Source organism: Bufo gargarizans, chromosome 9 (assembly GCF_014858855.1).
Source record: "Bufo gargarizans isolate SCDJY-AF-19 chromosome 9, ASM1485885v1, whole genome shotgun sequence".
Lineage (NCBI taxonomy): Eukaryota > Metazoa > Chordata > Amphibia > Anura > Bufonidae > Bufo > Bufo gargarizans.
This window is the reverse complement of record NC_058088.1, coordinates 168,587,672-168,606,025: the sequence shown is the minus strand read 5'-3', so window position 1 is coordinate 168,606,025 and position 18,354 is coordinate 168,587,672. Positions and strand designations below refer to the sequence as shown.

Here is an 18,354-nt window from a genome sequence, read left to right as displayed (position 1 = left end):
ACTGATGACTTATCCTCACCTCTGCTGTGCCATCCATACAGGATTCTGGTTAAGGTGCACGGCTCGCCTGTAGCTGTGGCAAATTCAAAATTACAGAAAGAGGGCGTAACTGGATGGGGGTTGCATGTACCTATAAGGGTACTTTCACACTTGCGTTTTTCTTTTCCAGCATAGAGTTCCGTCACAGGGGCTCTATACCGGAAAAGAACTGATCAGTTTTATCCCCATGCATTCTGAATGGAGAGTAATCCGTTCAGGATGCATCAGGATGTCTTCAGTTCAGTCGTTTTGACTGATCAGGCAAAAGAGAAAACCGCAGCATGCTACGGTTTTATCTCCGGCAAAAAAAATGAAGACTTGCCTGAATGCCGGATCCGGCATTTTTTCCCATAGGAATACCGGAATGCCGGATCCGTCCTTCGCATGGGCAGACTGAAAAAAATGTGAAAAAAATAAATGCCGGATCCGTTTTGCCGGATGACACCGGAAAGACGGATCCGGCATTTCAATGCATTTTTTCGACTGATCAGGCATTTTTAAGACTGATCAGGATCCTGATCAGTCTTACTAATGCCATCAGTTAGCATACATTTTGCCTGATCCGGCAGGCAGTTCCGGCAACCTTCCGTTGCCGGAACTGCCTGCCGGATCTCTCTGCCGCAAGTGTGAAAGTAGCCTATGGACGTATGTTCTTGCTTTTCTGTGTAAGGACTCTGAGAACCATAACTACAAGCCATAAAGTCTGTATCGGCTTTAATAATGCATGCCTATTAAATGCTATTGTCTGAAGTGGTGACCATTCTTGCTGTAAGATTGGTAAACCCCCAAAGATGAGTACCCTGATGTGATAAGACTGTGCGCTGACGGTACTTACAGTTAGGTGATGTGGACTGTACAGTGAATTCCCTCCCAAGGCATCACTGTATCCGCCCGTCTGATTGATAACATGACGAAGGGAATCCACCTATAGGGCACAGTCAGAGAACAATATATTCAGTCTTTGCTCAGCACAATATACATGCCTTGTAAGATGCATACTAAGGCTACATTCACACGACCGTATGTTTTGCGGTCCGCAAATTGCGGATCAGCAAAACACTGATACCAGCCGTGTGAATGTAGCCGGCCCTATGATAGAAATGCCTATTCTTGTCCGCGATTGCAGACAAGGATAGGACATGCTCTATCTTTTTTGCGGGGCTGCGGAATGGATCTACGGATGTGGACAGCCCGCATCTTTTGCGGCCCCATTGAAATTAATGCGTCCGCACCCGTTCCGCAGCCAAAAATATGGTCGTGTGAATGCACCCTAACTCTGATGGTACAGGAAACTATCAGTCCATACAATGTCCCTTATGCTTATCATAAGCCTATGCCCATGAACGTTAATGTATTGAGACCTGTGCATGCAGAGCCCCCTTATCCTTTCAATCCCCTTCCTCAAATTTCAGAAAGGTGATTCCTTATTCTACAAATAAGGGAGACCACACATATTAGACATAAGTGGGAAGACCCCTTTAACATGAATACACTTTCTATAGTTACTGACTGGAAGAGACACTTGTACAATTGTACCCCACTTGACTCTTGATCTACAAACAGAATTAGCCAAATAAGCTCATACTCCCAGAGATTAAGGAAACTAAGATCTATGATGCCTTTTGTGAATTCTATGGACCCTGAGCCTACAAAGCTCAAATAAAAAAGGGTACATCCCAATGGACATGACAGGTGATAAATGTTTGACTGCTGAGGGCCTCAAGCCCCTGTTCTCCTCGTTCTATAGGACTGATGGACAGAGGTGAGGGATGGTCTGGTTTCAAGAGAAAAACTGACAACTCTTGGGATCAGAGTGCAATAAACTGGTAAGTACTTATCTGGCAGATCCCTTCTAGCTACCAGTTCTTCAGGCCAGGCTGTACTTATCCAGATGCCTCGGTAGTTCACCAAAAAGGACGGCCATTGGCTACATTCTCTGTCAATACAGCCTGGACTGGAGAACAGGTAGCAGAATCGCAGGATCTGCCAGGTAAGTACTTACCAGTTCTTTATTGCTGGCTGATCCCCAGAGTTGTCTGGTTTACTTCTGAAACCAGACAACCCCTTTAAAGGGGCTCTGCACCTTTGTAGGGGTTGTTGGCTTTTGACAAACCCTTCTCTTGGGCAGATCTGCGAAGGGAAGCAAACTTACAGCTTTCCAGCATCTTCGCTCACTGGCCTCAGCTACTCCGCTGGGCTGCTTTGATGTAAACTTACTGTTTGACGCCACTGCAGCCAATCGCTGTCTGCAGCAGTGACCTGCTCCCCTTGCATCATGATAAATGGTCATGTGACACAAGGGAAGCTGGTCACCGCTGTGGCCAGCGATTGGCTGTGGTGGCATCAAAAAGCACAGCAGAGCAGCCGAGGCTGCGAGCCAGTGTCGGGAAGTAGTATACTTCCTTTTGCAGGTGTGACCAGGAGGATGAAGGGGTTGTCAACCAAACTCCCCCCCCCACGGTGCACAGTAGCATCTGTTCTCCCTAGTGAAGACCCAGAAGAGAAGACCAGACCTTCCTGAAACCCTGTGAATACAGCTTTGGGGCTGCGAGAGATGATTGTCAACAGTTGTCAAATCACAGTCATTCACACGTATGGAAAGACTGTTATCAGACTGTATTCCCATATCACCCCTGTGACTGCACTGCCAAATCTGAAACTGCTGTCACTGTTCTCCAATAACGGGAATGGTCTTCAGACATTACACCAATACCGACTTTACTCTGAAAGATGTTAGAGGAATATTACAATCTTTCAGATAGCAGGGCACGGCCAGACTCATTAGGGTTTGGCAACACGCCTATCGCGGTGTTGCAGGGCAGCCATAAAAATAAATGGGGGCACAGTGCGACTTGCACGTTTACTTCGTCAGCGATCACATAATCGCAAAAAATCGAGAAGCGTTGGATTTGTTTACATTGGGATCCCATTGATTTCTATGGCTTCCCTGGGAGACTTGGGTGCACAAAAGGTGTCGCGCTCAAAATAGCCACGTAGCCAAACCCTTACTCAGTACCGACTCTTCTTTTATTAACTACTTCTGGGTACAAACAAGACCTCTTCACTCCAACATCCAAACCTCTCTCCCCGAGCACACAAGTCAGAGCCGAAGGCATTCACAAGAGTAACAGATGGCCTGAAAGACAGGGTGGCCTAGATGGCGCCAATCGTGTGCACACCCTGGCCTGGTGCATGTACTTTGGTGATAGCTGTGGGAGGTGCACTGAGGAAGGACTCAGGGGCGTCTCTCCTACCTGTGATTGCACATTGGCTCCAACTTGGGCCCCTTGGTAAGAATCCCCATTCAGACTCTGCATATTCATGTACATGTCGCCTGAATTTGGGAGATTAAAAGAACCAGAAGAACCTAGGAAAGGAAAGAGCGAAGGGTCTGAGAGGAAGTTTGAAAGAACGTGTGAAGAGATTAAAAAAAGGTGTTTGAAAAGTTAGTAATCCTTAAAGGGGTTGTCTAGGCATACTTTCTGTATTCTGTGCGGTATAGTTGCAGAGACAACTCTGTGATGCCCAGCAAGCGTCACGCACAGTCTAATTCTAATTAATGGGATGTATGCACAATACTCGCGTTGGATGGTGACCTTGGCAACCGTCCTGCTCAGCATGCACTTACAGGGAGACTATGCCTGGAAAACCCCTTTAAAAAAACAACGCAGATGTGTGAAATCAGTTTTACAGGATGTTATGCCTGACGTGACAATCTTTTTACGACTGGAGCCACTATGCTACTGTGGGAGCCTGCCCCTTCTCCTCCATGATGGGATTGCTGGATTGCTAAATGTTATAATTCTCCACCTCGCATAAGGATACTTCTAAGGGCTCATGCACATGACCTGTATGTATTTGCGGTACGCAAAAAACTGATTCGGCAAAAAAGTACGGATGACATCCATGTGCATTCTGTATTTTGCGGAATTGAACAGCTGGCCCTTCATAGAACAGTACTATCCTTGTTCGTAATGCGGACAATAATAGGACATGTTCTATTTTTTTGGCGGAACAGAAATACGGACATATGGAAACAGAATGCACACGGAGTACCTTCCGTTTTTTTTTTTTTGCGGACCCATAAAAGTGAATGGTTCCAGATACAGTCCGCAGAAAAAACGGAACGGACACGGAAAGAAAATACGTTTGTGTGCATAAGCCCTTATGCAAACTTTTCTGTGTTCTCATAATCATACAAAGGAATTAGGTAACATCTTCTCTTGAAATCTGCAAGGATTTATGAATGCCCTGTTGAGCTGAATTATGTGTTTGGTCCTGATCCATTTCGGAACAAACAAGAGTATGATAGTGAGATAGCCAAAGCACCAGAAAACTACGGCTAATCCACCTTCGTCTCTGGATCTTCAGATACCGTATGTACATAAATGTCACACAATGGACAAATGCGGGTGATGGTCAGGCAAACTCTATGAGGCCAGGTCCACACAAGCGGACCTAAACCTTTGCAGAAACCACCAAGGTGCAGCAGTACTTCCCAGAGCGTTCCGCACCTTCGGCTCTGCTTTCCAGTAAGGATCCATAGACGATATATAGGATCCGTACTCTGCATCCTAGGAAAAGCCGAGCCGATGCAAACCAAAGGTGCAGAATGTTCTGGGAAGCTCTGCTACACCTTTGTGGTTTCATTTGAGGTTTAGGTCCCCTTTAAGAAAGCAATATGTATCCAGATTTCAGACCAGTGACCCTGCCCGGACTCAAACTCATAACGTCATAAGGAATTATGCTGCCGTGAGTCTGTGCCAGTTAAACCCGAAGTCGGGCTTGGTCACAGCCAGGGGAAGATCCCATTTCAATGTAGGTACTCCGGGGGCCCTTTAATATTTGATGAGCCCCCTCCAATTTGGATCACTTATAATCTAATAGCACATACACGTCTCTGCCGTATGCCCAGTCAAATGCCATAATACTATGACTAATAAAAGTGTCTGGACAACATTGGGACAGGCTTAAAGGGGTTGTCTCAGCTTCTGTGAATAGCATTTACTAGGTAGAGAAAATGAATACAAGCCACTTACTAATGTACTGGGATTCTCCATATTTATTCCTTTGCTGGCTGGATTCATTATACACTGCTCGTATCCATAGGTTACGGCCATCCTGAAATCCATCAGTGGTGGTCGTGCTTGCACACTGTTGGAAAAATCACTAGCCGCAGTGCAGCGCCATAGTCCAGGACACCAGAGAGATCGATGCTTTTTTCCTACAGTGTGCAAGCACGACCACCGCTTCTGGGTTGCAGGGTGGTCGTAACCATGGAAAACGAGCAGTGTATAATGTGATGGAAAAATGAATCAAGCCAGCAAAGGAAGCAATATGGACAATCACAATACATTAGTAAGTGCCTTGTATTAAAGGGTTCTCCGTGCTTCTTTAGGATAGGCCATCAATATCAGATCAGAGGGGGTCCGACACCTGGCACCCTCGCCGATCAGCTGTATGAAGGGAAGGCGCACACAGTGCACATGTGGCCTCTCCTCTCTCTCTTCCTGCTCGCTGTGGCTTTTCCACAGACATAGTAGCAGCGAGCAGGAAGAGAGAAGGGAGACAGCATGTGCACGCTGTGCGCCCCTTCCCTTTATACAGCGAATAGGCAGGGGTGCTGGGTGTCGGACCTGATATTGATGACCTCTCCTCAGGATAGTAAAAACCTGGAGGACCCCTTTAACTTTCTCTACATGATAAATGCCACTCGCTGAAGTGAGACAACCTCTTTAACCACATCTCACGTCCTACTCTAGGCATCCTCCATAAGAAACCAATGTCCCAACAGATGTCAATGACTATATCTTCTAAAACTATTCAGTAGATAAAAAATTCAGGGTCCTTCAGGCCATCAGTTTGAGAAAAATCTATGAAATAGGAGCCGGAATTTGACATAAATTTGCATCAGTTTTACTATATCCTGCTTCTTCTTGGGCTCAGGATCTGGCTAGTTTTCACCTACTCCTGGCTTCTCTTCTCTTCTCTAGCCTTGCCCACATCCACACATGGTCACCTTTCTCTGCTTGCTTTCTGGATCCACCTTGGGGCACTCACCGGAATTTGGCGTAGTGGGGGAGCTGGTCTGGTTGTTCTGCACGGCGGCTGCCACTGCATGAGCTGCGTTGACGGCCGTCTTGGCTGCGTACAGGTTTGCCTCTTCCTGAAACTTGCCAATGTTTTTCTTGTACCTGATTCGCTTGTTCCCGAACCAGTTGGATACCTAGAGAAGGGGGAGAAAGTTGTAATGTCACTAGGATTTGACCATGCAGGCGGCAGATCCGCGCCTCCGTAGCTTGTGTCTACGTATGGACTGTATTACTACAACATCCGAAGGAACTATTATATTTTTTTCTCTTGGATTCAATGAACATCTGCGATAAGAAAACCCCTCTGGATGCCTCCAGATGAAAGTACATTAGGACCACCTAGAAATCTTCTAAGTGCCGTATTACCTCTCGGAGCCATTATTATGCGGCGTGCAAAAGCCTCTTTATTTCTATTCCCAACACCTATAACTTTCAGGCGTTTGGTAATTGCGTAAAATAAAACACCATATTCATATCTTTACAGCTCAAATGCTTTCCGCCAGACTTTCCATGGTGACCCCGAGTTCATACCTCATTCGTTGCGTTTTCCCTAGATGATACTTGGCGTTACATTTTATATATTCTGCTTACCATTAACCTGCCAGCCAGCAGGGCAATAATACATTAATGAAGGCGGGCGGATAATTATTGTAAAAAAAAAAATTAAAAAAAATCAAATTACTGCTTTATTAACAGCTTCAGAAGTGAGCAAATCTCTGGCGTATGCAGACGAGGGACAATTCACTGGTCTCAACAATAGCCAAGTCTAATAAAGGCTTTCTTCGAGCCATGTCTAATAAAGGCTTTCTTCTATCCGCTCCCCCACCCCTTCCAACCCTTGACCCCTCCCTTCCCGTTACATTTTAATATCGTCGGAGCCTCGGGAGGCCTCGGGGTGCTGGATATTCTTGACGTGGTATAGGAATCCAGCCCAGCTTCTTCAATGCTTCTTAATCTTTAATATCAAGGCAATTAAAATTAATGACTGCCACTGTGGGCAGTGTTTCCCTGACATGCATTGTTTGATGGCATTACCTTGAGGTTAAACTAACGAGCAAGGTTTAATTGGAAGCGGAGAATAGAGCGCCGCTCGTACGTTATGTTTAACTTGCATGGAAAGTACCGGTTAGGATCGGCAACTGGTGAAGATCGGCATAAATAAATGACGCCACCCTTCAAAAACCGCCATTCACGGTAATGACGCTGTCCGTTTTGCAATAGTCTCCGCTGACTAACACTGAATGTAGAAGCTGGCATAGGAAAGACTGGCATGGAAAACCGGCTTCCCTGCTGTGCGAACCTGTGCCCAGATAATAACACCCCATGCCACTATTTCAGGCGCTGTGGTGCCCAGGCTGTCCTTGTCCACACTTATAATGCTTGTCTGGGAGCCTATGTCTATAAGAAAAAAAAAAACGTATCCGACTGTCTACACGATATTTAAAATTCCTTTACATGATCCCTAGAAACAGACAGCAAGATTGTCCTGCCAGAACTAGGGCTGCTGACAACTATACATCTGTAGGTGTGCGACTTTTTAAATCTTTAATGCCTCAAGCACACGACCGTATTTTGTTTCCGTGTCCTTTCCGTTTTTTTTTTGCGGATAGGATGCGGACCCATTCATTTCAATGGGTCCGCAAAAAACGCGGACAGCACACCGTGTGCTCTCCGCATCAGTATGTCCGTTCCGTTGCTCCGCAAAAAAAAATAGTGCATGGCATGTCCTATTTTTTTTCTAGTTTGCGGACAAGGATAGGCATTATTACAATGTATCCGCAAAAAAAAGGATCCACCAAAAACCGGATGCCATACGGAACGTCATCCGTTTTTTTGGCGGATCCGCAAAACACATACGGTCGTGTGCATGTAGCCTAAGGCTAAATGCACATGATCAGGATTGCGTGTGGAATTTCCTGCGCGGATTTGCGTGCAGAAAATCCACACCGTAGGTCTTGTACATTGTATTCTATGAGAATTTAAAATTCTCAATGCACACGATAAGGATCTTTTCAGCGTGGATTTTGACCTGCGGTGCGGATTTTAAAATCTGCAGCATGTCAATTTATCTTATTTTTCCTGACCGGATTTTCATTCATTTAGTAAAATCCGCACGCAAATCAGCACCAATTGATGCGGATTGACCGCACAGATTTGCCTGCGAACACCTGCGGATTTCAGTGCAGATTCTACGCACATGAATCCTGAACGTGTGCATGTACTCTTAGATACATCTAGAAGAGCAGAAGTATACACCATAGGTAGACCCCTGGACACGGCAGGACAACCCCTTCACTGGGGGGCTATCCTACTACAGCATAGGAAAAGGGGTGGAAAATCTTTTACAGGATAGACAAATCAATCATAGATAGGTAGATATAAATAGGAGATAATTGTATAGATGCATAAGATATAGACAGGTGGACAGAGACAGAACATAATAGATAGACTGATAGATAGATAGATAGATAGATAGATGATAGATAGATAATAGAGAGAGAGATAGATAGATATTAGAGATAGATAGATAAAATGATAGATAGATAAACAGATATATTATATATGAGATAGATAGATATTAGACAGATGATTAAATAGACAAATAGATAGAGATAGGTAGAAAAATAATAGATAGATAGATAAAAATGATAGATAGATAGATAATAGATAGATATTAGACAGATGATTAGATAGACAGATGGATATGACACTGATAGATAAACGGATAGATATGACAGAAAGAAAGACAGACATGACAGATATGTAGACAAACGGATAGCTACGACAGATCAGATACACAGATAAGACACAGACAGATAAACGGATAGATATGACATCGATAGATATTACATAGATGAGTAGATAGACAGATGGATATGACAGATAGACAAACGGATAGATTTGACATAGATCAGATAGATAGATAGATATGAGATAGACGATAGATAGATAGAAATGACACATAGATGAATAGACAGATGCATATTAGATAGACAAGCAGATAATGAATTACAGATTGGTAAATTTTACTTAAATAACCACAATCTCAATATGTTCTCTTCTTATGACCTAAATCCAGAGAACTGCACTGGAAACAATGTGAACTACAGCATAGCCCAGGGTCTACATGCAACAAAAAGGCAGATTTACCACATTTATCAACTACAGTATCAAGTTTGCCAATAATTAAGCCCATTTATCTGCCAGGCCTCTGCCTGTAATGAGGCTGGTGATCTAATTCCATTCTACGAGGTACAGCAAGGCAGAGGCAGGTCGTTTCTGGCACTGCAGAGGTTAAGTGGCAGCAGAAGATCTCCTTGCTTGAAGCCAGCATCCCAGAATCCCTTGCTAAACAATGCTGCGGGCAGGCTGTCCCCGTCCCTTGCTTGCACGCTTCAGGAAAAAAATTAAAAATAAAATAGAAAAAAATAAAACAAAACACAACAACAACAACAACAACAAAAAAAATCCTTGCAAGATATAAGATAAGCATCTTCTCGTTCTCTCGCCGTCGCCTAAAGTCAATTAATGAATCGCTTCTAATTGCAGATTCGTTTAAGAACGGTTTTGTTTTGCTTATTTATCAAGCTAATTGCAGCGTTAACATGGCAAGAAAAAAAAGCGTCTATAAATTATTAGGTAAATGCTTCATCTCTCTGCAGCGCTGCAATGTGTTTTATGTAGAAGAAGGGCGCTTTATTTCTTTCACTGGAGAGGTTTTAATGAGACAACTGTCATGCACCTGTTTTTATAAAAGCCCTACAGGCACCAGGCTTTCACACCGGCGCGCCGCACTTAGCTGAGGATTTACACCACGGCTGGAGCCGGATACAGGGGTCACATCTGACGACCGTGCCGCTCTCTACTTTACAGAAAACGCCAGCACTTCCCCTCCTTGCAGATCCAGCTTCTGCTCATCACATGAGACTGAACTGAGGATTTCTATGCATCAGTGATGCCGGGAGCCCTGGTATAGAATTAAAGCCCAAAAAAACTGGCTCTGCTTCATAACTGTGAAGGTATTTTTGGGGCTTCTTCAGCCTAATTATTCTCTTCTTCAGCTGCACAGCTAGATGCATTTCTCTCAGAAGCAGGCAGTGTCTCTTCTGTTAAATCTGCTGGCACTGTCCTGCAGTGACCTCACTTTCCGCTATGTTTTTGGTTTTCAGATCTTGAGCTCACAGAACAGATAATGAGGGATAAATCACACTTACAGACACATCACGGGAGGCTCCTGTGAATTCAGAAGCAGTTCTCTACCCTCTGGCTGCTAGGGACATTCTGGTGCCATTTAAAACACTGTAGGGGGTACGTCCACACCAGAGTGAAAACAGAAGGAAAAGTAAGCTGAGGAGTTTTTGTTTGTGCTGCGAGATTGTCAAGGCTGGACGAGACGCCTATCCTTGTCAATCAAGCAGCAGAGAAGATTCTTCACCAGCGGGGACAGTACCTCACAGGTTAAAAAACTCTGACTGATGAGAGGAAACGGTTCGCTCATCCGAATATATGGCAAATGGGTATTATCGATGCCCTAGTCAACAGGGGATATCATCCCTACAGAGTCTGATACGATCAGCACTGACTGGAGATTATCAGGGCATGTAGAGATGCACCTCTTTGACATAAGGAATGTCATTATCCATTTGCCAAGCAATGCATATATTTCCAGGATGAATAATAGCGGAGCCCAAAGCAGAGTTGAAGGAAAGATTTGATGGACAGTTGCAATATAATCTGATCTGAGGGCTGATTAACATTTTGGGTCTGATCTGAGGTCTAATTAGCATTGAGGGTCTGATCTGGGGTATAATTAACATTATGGGTCTGATCTGAGGTTTAATTAGGGGTTTGATTAACATTGTGGATCTGATCTGAAGTCTGATTGGTGGTCTGATTAACATTGGGGGTCTGATCTTGGGTCTAATTAATATTGGGGATCTGATCTGAGGTCTGATTGGGGGTCTGATTAACTATGTGAATCTGATCTGAGGTCTGATTACCATTGGGATCTGATTGGGTCTCTTAGCTGAGGTCTGATTAACACTGGGGTCTGATTGGTGGTCTGATTAACATTGGGGGTCTTACCTGAAGTCTGATTGGTGGTCTGATTAACATTGGGGGTCTGATCTTGGGTCTAATTAATATTGGGGATCTGATCTGAGGTCTGATTGGGGGTCTGATTAACTATGTGAATCTGATCTGAGGTCTGATTACCATTGGGATCTGATTGGGTCTCTTAGCTGAGGTCTGATTAACACTGGGGTCTGATTGGTGGTCTGATTAACATTGGGGGTCTGATCTTGGGTCTAATTAATATTGGGGATCTGATCTGAGGTCTGATTAACTATGTGAATCTGATCTGAGGTCTGATTACCATTGGGATCTGATTGGGTCTCTTAGCTGAGGTCTGATTAACACTGGGGTCTGATTGGTGGTCTGATTAACATTGGGGGTCTGATCTTGGGTCTAATTAATATTGGGGGTCTGATCTGAGGTCTGACTGGGGGTCTGATTAACAATGAAGGTCTGATCTGAGGTCCAATTAATATTGAGGGTCTGATTAACACTTATTTTCCTTCTCTCTTTAGGTATGTATCAAGGCATTAAACTCTATGTACGTGTTAAAGGTAATGTTTTAATAGTGATTATTCTAGTGTTGGGAGATTATCTGTAAAAATAAGATATATGTATAAAGAGAGAGAGAGAGAGAGAGACTAAAGACTAAGCTCAATGAATATGCTAATGGTATAAAACCTCTGCTTCTTTAGCTCTGGGAGGAATATTGTCATTGTGTCACTATAACCCAATGTGTCATTTCAACACATACTTGTAATCCATGAAGGAAAAACTCCTTGGGTTAAAATGATGCAAAAATCAGAATCAAGCACCATAAATAGACCCCTGAAAGTGGGATTTGGAAATGAGCAGCCTCTTTGGCCTGTAGAAATCTGGCATATGCCAGACACACTCCTGGAAATGTCATGGGTGACATATGAGATGTGACAGGGCCCACAGACGGAGGAGCACTCACTGGCAGAGACCCACTGCGGGACTGGGCGCTGTGGCATTTAATAATATCTGTGTCCTTTAGATCTGCTGCAGCCTCGCTCGCGCAGCTCAGCTACATCGCGGATGGCCACCTCAGAAATGGAAACCTGGAAACCAGGCGAACAATGGCTCTAATGACAGGCAGGAACAATTCCATTGTCTTAACCCAATTAAATGCCTAATGCACAGGGGTATAGTGATTCTAATTACTCGTAATGCATTAATTACATGTAGTTATACTAATTGCAATTAGTTGTAATTAATGAATCACACTTTTCTTAACACTAACACTCTCAGACTTATTCTTCTCATAGACACATGACATCTTTCTTGAAAACAAGGAATAAAATGGGCAAATATTCCAAATCCGCTCCAGTGTTGTGACAGGTATGAAGCGCCGGCGACCTCCTCACCTGTGACACTGTGATACTGCATTTCTTCGCCAGCTCCTCTTTGGCTTCCTCGCTTGGGTAAGGGTTGCTGAGGTGGGAGTAGAAGTACTCATTTAGGATCTCTGTGGCCTGTTTACTGAAGTTACGTCTTTTTCTCCTGTGGAAGAAAAAAAAGAAGTTAAAAGCATAAGACACTAAATATGTACCTGGGCATGGCAATGTCTAGGGCTTACTGGAATGGCCTGGGCAGGTTGGCATATACATACGTTGTCTTTCTTGTATATAGTGGCAGGGGTATTGCTAGTATAGTGTAGAGCATAGAAAGGGGAAAAGTCTTACTGAGATACTAAGTTGGTGGTTCTTCTGGCTTGATACGACTACTGGGACAAGAAGCGCCCAGGGGGGAGGAGATCGGAGACATTCAATATTGCAAAATGAAATTATCAAGTATGTACGGATCACAAAGTGTGAGGACCATGTAAGGCCATCATAAATCTATTGATGTTGGACCACGTAAGACCATCATGACTCCAATGACATTGGACCACGTAAGGCCATCATGATTCCAATGACATTGGACCACGTAGGGCCATCATAACTCCATTGACATTGGACTACATAAGGCCATAATAACTCCACTGACATTGGACTACATATTGTTATGATAATTAACTCCACTGACATTGGACCATGTAAGGTTATCATAACTCTACTGATATTGGCCTATGTAAGACCATCATAACTCCATTGAAATTGGACCATGTAAAGCCATCATATCGCCACTGACACTGGACCATGTAAGGCCCTCATAACTACCATTGACACTGGACAGTGTAAGGTCATCATAACTGTGCTCTTCTTATGCACAAGAAGCAGTGATATGAGTTCAGACCAAGAGCAAAAGTAAGAACAGAGGTGTGAGGCCAGTAAGACACCTTAGACAGAGTTTAGCCAACAGTTGTCCTTCCTAACTCTCCAGTTGTCTCTTCCTAAATCTCTGGTGGTGGCTTTACCTCAGGAAGTCCAGACAACCCCACACGCATGGATGGTGGGTCTGGTTTGGCTGAAGTTAGTGTAATGTGGATGGCCACCTTTAGGCTACTATTTCTTTGCTATATTGCTATGGACATTAATACAAGGCACTGTTGGTCTTCTAAAGTTCAACCAGGTTTTGAGAAAAAGCAAATGTACACCATTAAATTGAATTTTCTTTTATTAGTCTAAATGCACCGAAAATATTCAGGTTTATACATGTGTGCAGGTACTTTCTGGTCCCTTTTGACATGAAAATGTGCAGCCAGTGATTGGCTGAGAGGTTACATTTCCTGTGTTGAGAGGAACCAGGAAGTAGAGACAGACAGGGAATCTGGGAAGTGTCGAAGGATCGATAAGATGACTATTACTAGTTCTTTTGACCAATTCTGCCCTTTTTCTGGCCGTACAACCCCTTTAAGTTTGAATACTCATCTTTGATAAGGTGACTTTTTGTTATGCCTTAGCGCACACATACCATAGGTGGTGCCGTTCTCTTGACTAAGGCGCTTTTCAGAACAATACGCCGCCTTTTGATTTCTCCTAAGGACTTCTATTCTCCTTTTTGTGTTTCAGCCTTGATGTAACCATCCAAGGATTGCAGGATACACTTCCCAGCACAGATGGGTTCACACTCAGGCAGTTATACATGTTTCATAGGATTCAGACAACCTCCCTGTGGGAAGCCTTGAAATGCGCAGGCCTCGGGGCTACTGTGCCATAAGGCATTCGGCAAACTGCCTGCCTGAGGCTGCTAGGATCTCATTGCTCTCATATTCTCCATTCTGCTTACATTCCTATCCGTCAGCACACGTACCATTTACTACCATAATTATGGGTTTAGGAAAGAGTTAACACAACCCTTCCAAGTAACTTTCCATGTTCCGCTTCGGTTGCTAAGTTAAGCAATTCACACAGCCGGAACATTTTCGGTGTAATTTTTATGTTATTTACTCAAGTGGAGAAGTCTATGTGATAAATTGCTAGGTTTTTTTTTAGTTCTCAAGTTTCTCTGACACTTGGTAGGCCTGTGATCAGCGATGTGTTAATCTGATAGCTGGGTCCACACAGTCCTGATGCCGTATTTGTACAAGAAGATGTAGAACATAGAGGCTCTTTGAGAATTTGGGGCATATTTATTTTACAATTAACATATTCATTTTTTATTGTTGTTTAATTTCTTTCCTCTGCGTTGTGGAGTAGCAAAGGGTTAATAACACTTTCCATGGTGGCCCTAATTACGGCTCCAAGTGTCAGTGTCACCCAGGTTTCTTGATTAAGCAACTGTGCAATTTTTTCCAGGTCGGACAACCCCTTTAGGCTACATTCAGAGGACCGTAAGTGTTTTTTATTTTTTGCATTTTGTGGAATGCACATGGCCGGCCCTATATACAAAATGGCTATTCTGGTCAGCGATTGCGGACAAGAATAGGACATACTTTATATTTTTTGCGGGGCCGCGGAACGGAACTACGGATGCGGACAGCACACAGTGTACTGTCCGCATCTTTTGCGGCCCTATTAAAATGACTGGGTCCGCACCCGTTCCACAAAAATTGCAGAATGGATATGGACCCAGAAATACTGTCGTCTGAATGCACCCTGAAAGGGGTTATCCAGGAAAGGATATTTGTAACTAATCCTCAGGATAGGTCATCAGTATCAGATCTGCCTGGCTGTGACACCCAGGACCCCCGCCTATCAGAAGAGGCCTTGAGCACCGTAGCCTCTTCCTAGAGCAGTGACATCACTGTACATCGGTCACATGGCCTAGTTGCAGCTCAACCCTATTCAATTCAATGAGGTTGAGCTGCAGTACCAAGCATTGCCACTATACAATGTAAGGTGCTGCGCGTGAAAAGCCGATAGGAGCCTGCATCGCTCACCAGAGCACCGGTGGGCGCAGCGACTCCCTGAAACAGCTGATCGGTGGCGGTGCTGGGACACGGACCCCCACAGATAATGACCTATCTTGAGGAGAAGTCATCATTATGTTTTCCAGAATAACCCCTTTACGTTTGAATATTAAGCTTTGGTAATGTGCAGTGGCCTCTTCCTAGGCCATGTAACATACAAGTCAATGGGGCGGAGCTGCAATATCAAGCACAGCCACTATACGATGTATGGAGCTGTGCTCGGTAACCAGAGCTCCGGCAAGCGCAGCGACTCCCTGCAAAAGCTGATCGGTGGCGGTGCTGGGACACGGACCCCCACAGATAATGACCTATCTTGAGGAGAAGTCATCATTATGTTTTCCAGAATAACCCCTTTACGTTTGAATATTAAGCTTTGGTAATGTGCAGTGGCCTCTTCCTAGGCCATGTAACATGCAAGTCAATGGGGCGGAGCTGCAATATCAAGCACAGCCACTATACGATGTATGGAGCTGTGCTCGGTAACCAGAGCTCCGGCAAGCGCAGCGGCTCCCTGCAAAAGCTGATCGGTGGCGGTGCTGCAACACCCCCAATAATGTGATAGTAATGACCTATCCTGAGGATAGGTCATCATCATCTTTATCCCTGATAACCCCTTGAAATACCAATTATGCTCCAACTTTTCTCATAACGCTAAATTGTGCCATTCATCTATTATTCCTTCTAGAAATGTATGAAATGATTGATAGTGACCATCAACACTGACAACACTAGCTGAATACTATACAGACCTGGCATCGAGAAACCTCGACCTCAAGATCATGACAGCTTCGCAAGTGCTTTGTTTCAGTTGCATTTGGATGGAGCTGAACTTCCTGTGGATAATGCCCACCATCCTTTCGATTTCTTTGGGGGAGATGGGGCGCGTCCGGCTTTGCTCTCTCAGAAGATTCATCACGTGGGTTGTAAATTCATTGCATGCCTAAAAAAAAAAAAGAGAAAGAATTGTATATAAAGAGTCCGATCGCACATGTCATGCTCCTCTATAGCTCTTCCTGGATTACTCCAAACCCTGTGAGTCAATACTTCTTTCACGTAACCTCAAGACGAGCGTGTGGGACACTGGATGTTTTTCTTCCATCACGGGACGATAAAGAAATGACACGGTTAATAGAAAATTGGCATCTACGCCAATGTAAGGGTAAGTACTCATGGATGGTTAAGCAACCACAATGGTGCGCGGCTGCAGAGTGCATTTAGCGAAAGGGGAAATCAGGTTACACTGGGCTGAAAAGAGAGGTTCTTTGTACTCCCTGCATTCATCATCTGGGCGGTGAATACAAGATGGGGTATATATTAAGTGGAAGCTGAACCGTGGGCTCGTACCCTTAAAGTGTTTTCCTGGGATTAGAAGGAAAAAAAGGTCAATTTTGTTCCAGAAAAAGCACTACTCATGCCCTTGGATTGTGTCTAGTATTGCAGCTCAGCCCCATTTAAAGGAGTTGTCCCATCTTGGAGATCGCTAGGATATGCCCCCAGTGTCTGACTGGTGCAGGTCCCACCTCTGGGACGGGAACCTATCCTTAGAACAGAGCCTGCAAAGTGCTGGGGGGTGCACTCATTTCTATGGGACTGCCAAAATTAGCTGAGCGGTGAGCTTGTCTATTTTCAGAAGTCCCATTGAAATGAATGAGAAGCGCACCGAGCAAGCTCTGGGGCTTATGGAAATAGCGAGCTGTCTCTCTGCTATATTCGGCAGTCCTATAGAAATGAATGGAGGGCAGAGCGCCCTCCTGCACTTTGCAGGCTCCGTTCCAAGGATAGGTGCAGGTCCCAGAGGTGGATCGTAGGGTTATGCTCCCGATGTCCAAGATGAGACAACCCCTTTACAAGGAATCTGTCACCAGTGACCTCCATATCCAACTGTTTACGTAGACACATAGCTGCGGTTCACCCGATTAAAAACACTGGTTTCCTTTTGTCGATCCGAGGGTTCGGTCCGAAGTTTTTATATTTTTTCTTCAATATGCAAATTAGGTCTTAGAGGCAACGAGGGCATCACCTTTGCTTGTTGCTGTCCAATGAGTGGAGCTTGGGTGCAACAAGAGCAATGGGGATGCCCTCATTGCACTAAACATCTTAAGGCTACATGCACATGACCGTGTACCACCCATGGCCGTATTGCGGCCCGCATACAGCGGGTCCGCAATGCACGGGCACTGGCCGTGTGCATTCTGCATCACGGACCCATTCACTTGAGTGGGTCCGCACTCACGGAGAGGCGGAATGGAGGCACGGTTCGGAACCCCACGGAAGCACTACGGAGTAGCGCATGCACAACTTTTTTTGCGGTGCGGACCCTATTCAAGTGAATGGGTCCGCAATCCGCATGCGGCTGCCCCGCGGTCTGTGCCCGTGCATTGAGGACTGCAATTTGCGGTCCGCAGCACAGGCACGGAGCCCTTACGTTCGTGTGCATGTAGCCTAAGAAAAAGGATCAAAACTCAGGAATGGAGCCTTGGATCAACAAAAGACAGACAGCATTTCAATCAGGTGGACCCCAGCCATGTGTCAATGCGGACACTTTAAAAGGGAGGTCGCTTGTGAGAGATTCCCTTTAAGGGCGATGTCCTACAAATAATATTCTACAGTTTTCAAACCAGCACCTGGATCGGAATACTTTTGTAATTGCATGTAATTAAAAATTATAGCTACTGAGTCACTAAAATCTATATGTACTGCTGTTTGCTTTTTTTCAAAATTTTCTGTCCTGCTTGCTGAGATGGACGCACATGCTCAAGTTCCATCTATCAACTGCCACTAGGACACGCCCTCTCAGAAAGGTCACTCCCCCGAGCTACCAACTTGATATAAATC

At 44.7% G+C, this 18,354-nt stretch overlaps 1 protein-coding gene across 2 annotated transcripts in view; it reads right to left on the bottom strand.

Moving 5' to 3' along the window:
- PBX3 (PBX homeobox 3) overlaps positions 1 to 18,354 on the bottom strand; it is a 213,464-nt gene that overhangs the window by 9,422 nt on the left and 185,688 nt on the right. The window contains exons 4-8 of one of the 2 annotated variants that reach the window (XM_044305767.1): positions 16,269 to 16,459; positions 12,593 to 12,728; positions 6,100 to 6,265; positions 3,294 to 3,406; positions 875 to 964 (exon numbers count right to left, since the gene is read on the bottom strand). In XM_044305767.1, the coding sequence (XP_044161702.1) occupies positions 875 to 964; positions 3,294 to 3,406; positions 6,100 to 6,265; positions 12,593 to 12,728; positions 16,269 to 16,459 (696 nt within the window). The remainder of the gene's footprint in view (positions 1 to 874; positions 965 to 3,293; positions 3,407 to 6,099; positions 6,266 to 12,592; positions 12,729 to 16,268; positions 16,460 to 18,354) is intronic. The other variant, XM_044305768.1, reaches the window with a different exon arrangement.